The 10,625-nt window shown below is 52.5% G+C and overlaps 1 protein-coding gene across 8 annotated transcripts in view; it reads right to left on the bottom strand.

The window, feature by feature from the left end:
* The window catches only part of ANKS3 (ankyrin repeat and sterile alpha motif domain containing 3), a 38,361-nt gene that overhangs the window by 5,015 nt on the left and 22,721 nt on the right, over positions 1-10,625 (bottom strand). For 7 of the 8 annotated variants that reach the window (XM_013055048.2, XM_013055045.2, XM_013055046.2 and 4 more), the window contains 5 exons: positions 8,559-8,694; positions 3,266-3,424; positions 1,164-1,301; positions 712-821; positions 305-481 (listed from right to left, as the gene is read on the bottom strand). In XM_013055048.2, coding sequence (XP_012910502.1) covers positions 305-481; positions 712-821; positions 1,164-1,301; positions 3,266-3,424; positions 8,559-8,694 — 720 coding nt within the window. The remainder of the gene's footprint in view (positions 1-304; positions 482-711; positions 822-1,163; positions 1,302-3,265; positions 3,425-8,558; positions 8,695-10,625) is intronic. The other variant, XM_045071975.1, reaches the window with a different exon arrangement.

Raw genomic sequence — 10,625 nt, 5'->3', positions numbered from 1 at the left:
GACTTCTGCGCGTACCTCTGTACAACTGGTCCTCTTTTTCTCCTCCCCAGCCTCAGGGAGGCTAAGTCAAGTATGGAAAGCAAGGGGAGAGTTTCCCAATGGAAAGGGATGGAACAGAAGCCCTGCAGCCAGCACCTGGAGCCCTCAGGAGCCGTCTCCGCCTGACGAGCTCCACAGACCATCTGGGGGGCCGTCGGCTCGCTCCGCTCTCACCGGCACCTGCCCATCGTACGTGTTCAGTGCGGGCCTCACGGAGCACACAAAGCACCCAACGTCTAACTGCTGGTGTCCCCATGACCCTTACCTGAGGTCCTGAATGGGGGCATCTCTCTGTCTGGGTCATGGATCCTGGGGAAGAGGCTGCCCCGGGAGGGCAGGTGCCGGGAGGCCAAGGGCTGGCGCTGTTGCTGTAACGATTCTTGGTCTTCATGTAGCTTTTAGTTTGCTTGCGAACCGAACTCTGACAGGCATGATCCGAATCCTGTGGCGAGAAGTGTGCTTAGAGTGAACACTGCGGGGCTCACAGCTAACGCAGCTGCAGCCACTCTGCCCTCTGCCCCCCACACCCACCAGCCGCCGAGAGGCTTCCTTGGTGACCTGCAGGGCGGGCGGGGCTCACAGGACGCTGCGTGTCTGCCTGGCACGACGTCCTCGTCACCAGCCACGACACCAAGAAAGGGGAGGGAGGGGGGAGATGAAGAAAAGCTTCACCTCGTTGCTCTCCAGCGACGCCTCGCTGCTGACTCCGGGGGCTCTGGTCAGGCCCTCGCTGCTGCTGCTGCGCCCCCCGGCCCCCAGGCTGGCACAGAGGGCGCGCTCTTCTGGCAACAGGGAAGACGAGGGCAGCTGACCATAGGTCTCCCCCGCGAGGACTCCCCAGGGCCCTGCACCACCGCCTCCATCAGCATCTCAAATAGCTCCATGTTCTCCGAGGTCCGGCTCAAGCCCTCCCGCCCTAACACGTGCACAGGAGTTTTGCCTGTTCCGTTCGCTAATAAATGCAAGCACCCAGCTAGGGTGGCCCGGCCCCACCCCTGCGGGATCCTTCACCCCTGCTCTCTACTGGCTGGGCCTGCCGCAGTCCGTGTCCCCACTGAGGGGTGGCAGGGGGTGGCGGGCCGCTCCAGCGGAGCCCCCAGCCGGGCGGGGCGGGGCGCACTCACCCCGACTGCTGCTGCTGCTGCTCTCCACATCCCGGTCATTGATCGGGGAGGTGACGTCCCTGTAGCAGAGGCCTCCCGCCACCAGCGGGTTCTCGTCGCTGCTGTTGAAGGTGACGTAGCCCGGCAGAGGCACCTGCTCTGTGGACAGAAAGGGGCATGTAAACCCACATGAGCACAAAAGAGACGACTTCCTCCTAACAAATTCAGCCTCCGCAGAGGAATTTCAGCGGGAGGGAAGGCCCGGGATTCAGGCAAGCAGAAAGTTTCGTCTAAATGGCTGTTCCCCCGTCGGCACCCCGCGGCATGCTCTGCAGGTGAGGAAGGACTCCAAGGGGCATGGGGGCCAGTCTGGGCAAGGGCACGGACACGCCGTCGGGCCCAGTCCGACCTGGCGCCCCCTCCATCACCCCCTGTGCTGCCTTTCCAAGTGGACAGAGCAGGACACGGTAAGCTGTGCTTACAGGTTCCTGAGCCGCAGGCAAACCAGATACTAAGTATTCCTCACAGCTGGGAACAAAATCTCACACACACCAGCCTTCACACTCCCTGTGACTTTTCAACACAAACATCTGGGGCGCTGCTCGTCGGCTGAGTCAGCCCCAGCCAAAGAGCTCTGGCCAAGCAGGGAGGCGGAGGCCTCCAGCTAAAGACAAACAGCAGTGACACCAAGTTTACATGACCTCTGGACGCGTCTGCCTGCACGAGAATGTTTCCTGATCACTGGCAAAGAGGATACAGGCACAGACAGAGAATTTAAATACCACAAGGTGTAAGGAAATGGCATAACTAAGAATGGAACAATAAGCATCATTCTTAGGTAAATGTTTTTCTGCCTCTGTGGGTGCATAAGAAGTTGTGTATAAATGGGCTCCGGCCAGATTATTTTGGTAACTCCCAACGAATTCCGTTTTCAAAAGCACCTGTTGGGCACCTGGGTGGCTCAGTGGGTTAAGCTGCTGCCTTCGGCTCGGGTCATGATCTCAGGGTCCTGGGATCGAGTCCCGCATCGGGCTCCCTGCTCGGCAGGGAGCCTGCTTCCCTCTCTCTCTGTCTACTGTGATCTCTCTCTCTCTCTGTCAAATAAATAAATTAATTAAATTAAAAAGAAAAAAAAAGCACCTGTTGTACAGCAACACAGGTTATAACCATCCCCCCAACCCTGGGTAGAACCCGACCTTCCTGTGTCCCTGCCATACCTCAGGTGGGCCAGACAGCATGGCCTCCGCGCTACAGAAGCACCCGGCCAAATACCCCGGAGCTATGGGCTCACAAGCATGCTCCCTGGAGGAGGCGGCAGGCGGTCACCCTGCAGCGGCCTGACCACGGCTGGGGGCAGCTTCTCCAGTGGCCCAGTCAGCCCACCCCTCTGTGGCTGATGGGAAAAGGTGGGCCTAGAGCTCTCAACCCAGCGCTCAAGGTCCTGGTAGGCAATGGAGTCTTGGGTATTCTTGACCGAAGCAAGGCCCCCTGTGACTGGGAAAGTCAGTTTCTAAGCCCCGGGGGGCACCTGCTCACGAGATGGGCCCATCCACCCAGCTTGCTAGACCAGCAGGACTGACCTGGCCTCTGCTGGGTGACAAACATCAAATAAAATGTAACTCACACCTAAGACTGATCGCTTGGTCAGGCCACAGCAAGTGTCAACACCCCTGCGCCCCAAGAACACTGCGCTCCCCATGAGGCGCTGCCGATGAGAGAAAACGCACTACGAGCACACTAAGTGTACCGCCCAAAACCGCTCCAGTCTAGCATGGGGAGAAACAGCCTGCCCAGAAACACAGCCACCTCCAGCTGGTGAAGGGCACGGAGTCTAGGCTTCAACGTTTTCTCTGCACTAGCTGATAAAGGAAACTCCAGCTTCACTGTATTTCCACTGCTGGAGAGAAAGTTCTATTCTGTAACGTAACCCCTGGAAAGGAAAATCAAAGGATGAACCCAGAAGCAAGCCAGTGATCAGTGTCTTCCTATCCCTGTAATCAGTTCTGATCTGTGAGCCGCAGCCTCCAGGGCCCACGTTCCGAGGGCCAAGAACTGCTCGGTCTCATCAGGCCGGCATCTCAGGATGCACCACAGAGGAGCCAGCAGGAGGTGGGAGCACTCACCGCGGCAAGGCTGCTGCATCTTGCCCCCAAGTCCAATGGCTGTGATCCTGGCCAAGGCTCGAGGCCCCTCATGGATGCTGAGGCCCTTCTTCCGACAGGGCCTCTGTCTCTGCGGAACGGGGCAGGATTCATCCGAAGAGCTTAGGTCTTCAAATTTGTCTGCAGGTCAAACACCAGAATTGGGACATTTTGTTCAGTGATGGACTATTTTAGTAATCTTCATAGTAGGTGGGAATAAAATCATCATAATTGGTTTTCTCACGTTAAGAAGAAAAAACTGTTTCCCAGGATACCACTCGAAAGCAGTGCCACAGTGGGCCAGTCCACCATTCAGAGGGCCGCGGGGAGATCGGGGAGGAAGCAAGCTCGCTGAGCCGGAGTCTCAACTGACAAAGTCTGTCACGATGGGGCAGTCTTAATTCTTACTCCGCTCTCTGGATTGAGAATTTTTTATAACAAGTATGTACATTTAAAACCAGAACTAAATTTTGTTCTGAGATGATAAATAAGATCCACCTGGTCATAGACATAGAGGATATCAGTCATTACTTCCTAAAAACTGCACTTTTGCCCCCTGCACGTCCTGGCCGCACGCTGGGGCCAGGGAAGCACCCCGCATGCGGCCTGTCACAGCGGAAGGGCTGGGCTCACTCACAGTCCCTACCATCTTAGAGCTTTTCACAGTTTTATTTCATCACACCTGGAAGGGAGCCGCCATGACCAGATTTGTGTAAGGCTCGAAGCATCTGGTGAGCCCTCACTCTTGGGCTGGTACACTGGGGCTCAGATGCCAAAGGAGCCCTTCATCCACTGCCCCCCATGAGCTGGCGCCCGTCACCAGCGACCCTGAGGCAGGTTCCAAACGTGGCCAGTGATGCCAGGCCAGTGACCCTCTCTTCCCCACCCAGCTTGTTCCCACGCACTCCAGGATCTACACCACTGGGAGGAAACTGCTCCTGCCCAGGCAGAAGACGGCGGACTCCTCAAGAGTAAAAGGACGAGGGAAAAGGGGTAACTAAGGCCAAGGAGGCTCCGTGAATCTGAACCTCCCAGCACATCCTCTTGAACTTGACAAGTGAGCAAGGACAACAGACACAGCCACAGGAATCCCACCCCTTCCACAGAAGTGGGACGACAGAGCGCACCCCCGGCGCCTGTTCCTCGCTCCTGTGGAAACGTGACACGTCCGTTTCTCTTCTCGCAGAGAGACTTCTTGCTCACACACATCCAGTCTCCGAGAAGAGCAGGCAGGTCTAGAATAAAGCCACACTCGAAGCAAGATGAGGGCAAGACGTGCCAGTGTTGCGCCCAGAAAAAGTCTATTCTGTGGCAGAAAAAGCGTCCTGGCAGAGGGAAGCACAACCCCAGAGCAGCAACTTAAAAATGCACATAGACCATGGAGCAGGATAGCCCCGCTCCCGGCAGACCCATCTTGGAAACTGAACAGTGAACGAGAAGCCAGTGGGGGACCTCCAGGATCGGGCAAGACAAAACCATATCAAGGACAGACACATCAGGCTTGGCTTCGCCATGTCCCCCTCCAGCCATCTCCAGGGAGGACACAGGAACCAGGGACCAAACACTGCAGTGAGTGAAGACGCACCTCCCTGCGAACCACCACCACGAAAGAGGGAGAAGAAAGCGAGCGTGATACTCCACATGGGCACATCTTAAACAAGCACGGAAGAGCTGAAAAAGCGTCCTGATGCAGAAATCCAAAACGGAAAATAAAAAAGAGACAGGCATGGGGCGCCTGGGTGGTTCAGTGGGTTAAAGCCTCTGCCTTTGGCTTGGGTCATGATCCCAGGGTCCTGGGATCGAGCCCTGCATTGTGCTCTCTCTGCTCAGCAAGGAGCCTGCTTCTCTGCCTACTTGTGATCTATCTCTGTCAAATAAATAAAATCTTAAAAAAAAAAAAAAAACAGAGAGAGAGACAGGCACGCACTCACGACTGAGAAAGGGAAAGGGAACTCAGGAAAGAGGGAGAAAACAAAGGCCAACTGGGCACCTGGCTGGCTCAGTCAGTAGAGTGGGTGACTCTTGACCTCGGGATTGTGAGTTCAAGCCCTGTGTTGGGCTCAGGGAGGACTTAAAAATAGAATCTTTAAAAAAACAAAACAGGGGCGCCTGGGTGGCTCAGTGGGTTAAGCTGCTGCCTTCAGCTCAGGTCATGATCCCAGGGTCCTGGGACTGAGTCCCGCATCGGGCTCTCTGCTCAGCAGGGAGCCTGCTTCCTCCTTTTCCTCTCTCTGCCTGCCTGTCTGCCTGCTTGTGATCTCTGTCTGTCAAATAAATAAATAAAATCTTTAAATAAATAAATAGGGACGCCTGGGTGGCTCAGTTGGTTAAGCAGCTGCCTTCAGCTCAGGTCATGATCCCAGCGTCCTGGGATCGAGTCCCACATCAGGCTCCTTGCTCAGCAGGGAGCCTGCTTCTCCCTCTGCCTACCATTCTGTCTGCCTGTGCTCGCTCTCTCCCCCTCTCTCTCTCTGCTAAATAAATAAAATCTTTAAAAAAATAAATAAACAAACAAACAAAACAAAGCAAAAGAAAGGTCAGATTTTTAAAATGAAGACTCACGGGGTGCCTGGCTGGCTCAGTGGGTTAAGCGTCTGCCTTCAGCTCAGGTCATGATCTCAGAGTCCTGGGATCGAGCCCCGCATCGGGCTCTCTGCTTGGTGGGGAGCCTGCTTCCTCCCCTCTCATTCTCTCTGCCTGCCTCTCTGCCTACTTGTGATCATTCTGTCTGTCAAATAAATAAATAAAATCTTTAAATAAAATAAAATAAAATGAAGACTCAGTCATGAGGTGCCCAAAGCAGAAGAGATGTGAGTGGCGGGGTGCATGGGTGGCTCAGTCGTAAAACCTCTGCCTTTGGCTCAGGTCATGATCCCAGGGTTCTGGGATCAACCCCACATCGGACTCCCTGCTCAGCGGGGGCCTGCTCTCCCTTTCCTCCTTGCTGTCTCTCTGTCAAATAAATAAATCTCTTTTTAAAAAATATTTGAGTGGAAAAGCAGTACTGCAGGAAAGTGAGAAAACCACCAAAGACTGAACAAGAAAGAGGAGAGAGGATGAGTCAGGACGCAGGTAAAAAACAGAAATGACACAGGAAAATAACCACTGGAACTTTTTAGGAGACAGAAATGGTTTTGCAGACCTCTGTGCGAGCTGAAGTTTGAAATCCCAGAGGAAGGGATTTCCTAGGAAAATGCAATTTACCAAACCTGGCCCCTGGGAAATGAGAAGGCTTAAGCGGACCAATTTCTACAGCAGAAACAGAAAAACTTACCCAAAGAAAGACCAGATCCAGATGGTCTCACAGGAGAATCCTGCCAAACCTTTAAACACCACAGGGCACCTAAGCTGCATAAATTGTTCCAGAGCACAAAATAGAAAGGAAAACTCAAATTCTCTATATGAGGTACACCCGATAAAACACAATCAAAAACCAGTATGATTTATAACTGAATAGCCAGACAGAAACACTAAAATACTGGCAAACAATCCAACATCACATTAAGAAAATAACATACCACGTGGGATTTAAACAAACGATGTAAACTTGGTTCATTATTAGGAAATTCACTAATATACTCTATTAGGAGACCTAAAGAGAAAATTAACAATCTTCTTCATAGATGCTGAAAAAGCCTTTCACAAAATCCTACACTTATTCCTGTAAAAAACAGGCAGGAATACAGAAAACATCAGATACTTTCTTAACACGAGAGGATGCATGCACACCTTACCCTCCTAGCCAGCATCTCACCTACGGTGGCATTTCCGCTAAGGTCGGGACCAGGTGAATTCCCACTGTCCCCACACACTCAACCACTTACAAGAATCCTGGCCCATGCAACTAAATGAAAGAAATCAGAGGTACACAAATCAGAAGGAAGCAGTGAATCTATCTCTATGGGCAGACTGTATGGTAGGATACCTGGAAAAGCCTGGAAAATCAATCAACTCAAGCAGTGACAGAATTCAGCAGAACAGAACATGGAACTGGCACGCAGACCCCAACAGCCTTCATCCTCACAGACAACAGACAGGCGGAGCATATGAAGGCAGTGAAACCCCATTTACAACAGCAACAAATACACTTAGGAAGAAAAAAAGCTACATACACAATGTCAAGGAGGAGCATTTTTAACCCTCCTGTAGACACAAAAGTACACTTGAACTAAAGACGTCCCTTGCTGTTACAGAGGATGGCTCAGAATCATAAAACGGGTCATTGATTTACAAATCTGCCAGAGTCCCAACAACACGCCATTCCTAAGCAGCTAGACAAGTTGATGCTCAAGTTGACACAGAAAAATACATGAGGGACGCCTGGGTGGCTCAGTTGGTTGGACGACTGACTTCGGCTCAGGTCATGATCCCGGAGTCCTGGGATCGAGTCCGCATCGGGCTCCCAGCTCCACAGGGAGTCTGCTTCTCCCTCTGACCTTCTCCTCGCTCATGCTCTCTCTCACTGCCTCTCTCTCAAATAAATAAATAAATAAAATCTTTAAAAAAAAAAAAAAAAAGAAAGAAAAATACATGAGCGATACTAGGGAACACCGGAAAGGGAAAGCTGCAGGGGACTGGCCGGCCAGAGAGAGTCCAGCGTTCTACAGAAAGCTGCAAGGAGTCAGCCGTGTGGGTCTGCTGTGTGGACAGACCCGGAGAACAGGAGAGCAAGCCCAGAAGCAGAGCGGGGCACAGACAAACTCAGAGTCCATGACAAAGCCTCTCAGATCACGAGACCAGAGATGGGACTGTTAACACAGTTTAATGAAGCCAGGACAACAGCGAAGCCATCTGAACGCCACACTCGCGCCACACATGACAAGAAAGTACACAGGGTCAGAGAGCTAAATGTCCAAAACGAAACCGGGTATGAACCAGAAAAAAGCGAGCGAATTCTTGTACAACCAGGAACGGAAGGATCTGTGACTGGCCCAAATCTAAAAGCAATAAAGACGGATGACTCTGACTATATAAAGTTAAAATGTTTCGTGTGGTAATAAGCACCACAAGCAAAGTCCAGGAACAGCAGGTGTGAGGCATCCCGGCCGGGAGGCTGCGGCCCGCGTGTCCTGGAGCGCTGCCGGCCTGCTGGGCACCTTCGGCCTGGCCGCTGCCACTCCACGCTAACGGGCCTGTCTCCTGTCAGACCAGCACGCCTCAGCCTCCACACAGTGGAATCACGGTGGAGGCAGGCGTCTCTTGGCAAGGCTGCAGGAGCCAAATCTCAGGGGCAAGTGGGGGCTGGCAGGGGACCCGGCAGCGCCGCAGCACGTACCTGGACTCCGGTAGACGTTCTTGGGCAGAGCAGGCGAGTGAGCGTCGATCAGCCCCACAATCTTCATGTGTCCGTACTGCTTGGCCAGCATCCGGGCTGTGGCCCCGCTGTGGTCTCTTGTGTCCACTCTCACTCCCTGTGAAAGTTTCAGAGGTTCAGGAGCTAGGACCCTCCCCCGCAAAGCACTCTCCTGCTCCAGGGGTGGGCTCCGGACCCCAGCTAAGACGTGCCTGGCTGCTCAGCCCAGGAAAGGTCGGCACCCGGGCCCTTGGCAACTCCCCGTCTAAGCCACACGGGGAAGGCCTGTGAGGCCCTCACTGTCCTTTAGGACGAGGTGGGGGCTGCTGGAGAGGAGCCTGGTGGTGGCACCCCAGCCATCTGGTGGCCGTGCAGCTCTCCGCCCCCCTGCCCCGCAGGCAGATCCTTGAGAGAGAGGCGGTCTGGGCTCCAGGCGGGGAAGGGCGCACTGCAGAGCGCTCGGGCCACAGCCCAGCCTTCACCCTTCGCACCTGGGCAGGCCGGCCCGCCTCACGTCTCCGCACAAGAGAGAGCCGCGACAGCAGATGCACAAGAGAAGCAGCCTTTCACCATCCTGACCACAGTGAGAGCAGCATCCTTCTAAGAAGAGTCCCGTCATTTTTATCCAAAGCCCGAAACTGTACTTATCTTCCGCACAGTAATTCCACTTCTGTGGTTCTCTCCTGGGGGAATAACCCCAAAGAACAGAGACTGCTTCAGTGACACAGGTGTTCGGTAGAGAACCCAGAGACCGTGTAACTGGGGGGGGAGGCCGACATGTCATTGCCATGAATGCTGGTGCTTACAAGTAACTGGTATAACCAAGGTTTTGAAAGGACCATATGTCTTTATGACACATAAGGTATAAAGTGTCTTTTGAGGAACCACGGATGACATGGACATATGGGGGGGGCAGAATGAAAAGACAGAGGCAGAGACTGGAGTGAGGCGTCTAGAGCCAAGAAACAGCGGAAGCCAAGTGCACATATTCCTCCCAAAGCCTATGGAGGGAGTGTGGCCCTGCTGGTGCCTTGGTTCTGGTCTTCCAGCGTCCAGAACTGTGGGAAAATAAATTTGAGTGTTTTAAGCCCACCAGCTTCACGATAAATTGTTAAAAGCAGCCACAGGAAACTACTGCACCCACTAATTCATGAATGGCTACTTAAGGCGTACCAATACTATCAAGCACTGGGTCAGAGACTGAGGCCGGCTTCTCCGACTGCCGTGGAAATAAGTCTGTGCTGTTCTGCTCACATTTAAAAACACACTGCAGAGGCAGATGTATCGATTTATATAGCAGGATTCTGCTGAATTATTTATTTGCAGGATTCCACTTATGCAGAAATCTAATCATAGCTGTTAGCACTGGGGGGCAGGAGGAGATAGTGCAATAGAACTTAGAGGTTTTTAATGCTTATTTCTAAGTTTTTGATTAATTATCCTCTAAATTTTATTGTTTGGCTTTTTTTCTTTTTTTTTTAAGCCTGTAGGTTATATTACTTTCACAAGTGTGGGTTTTTTTTTTTTTTTTAAGATTTTATTTATTTGACAGAGATCACAAATAGGCAGAGAGGCAGGCAGAGAGAGAGGAGGAAGCAGGCTTCCCACCGAGCAGAGAGGCCCATGCGGGGCTTGATCCCAGGACCCTGAGATCATGACCTGAGCCGAAGGCAGAGGCTTTAACACACTGAGCCACCCAGGTGCCCTCACATGTGTTTTTAAATCATGAAAACAACATACCCTGGACAGGCCTGGGACACTGCAGGTTGAGCTCCAGACCCCTCCACAACAGTAACACAGGCAAATGAAGTTTTTGGGTCTCCCAGTGCGTGTAAGTTATATTACACTATACTGTGGCCTATTAAGAGTGCCACAGCATTACATCTGGAAAAACAATGAGTATATCCTAAAGAAATAAAATACTCTATGGGGGCGCCTGGGTAGCTCATTCAGCAGAGCATGAACTCAGGGTCATGAGTTCAAACCCCATTTCAACGTAGCGCTTACTTAAAGATAAACTTTACTGCTAAAAAATGCTATCATCTGACT

This window comes from Mustela putorius, unplaced genomic scaffold, assembly GCF_011764305.1.
Source record: "Mustela putorius furo isolate JIRA1106 unplaced genomic scaffold, ASM1176430v1.1 tig00004007_pilon_pilon_pilon, whole genome shotgun sequence".
NCBI lineage: Eukaryota > Metazoa > Chordata > Mammalia > Carnivora > Mustelidae > Mustela > Mustela putorius.
This window is presented reverse-complemented; position numbering and strand designations above follow the sequence as displayed.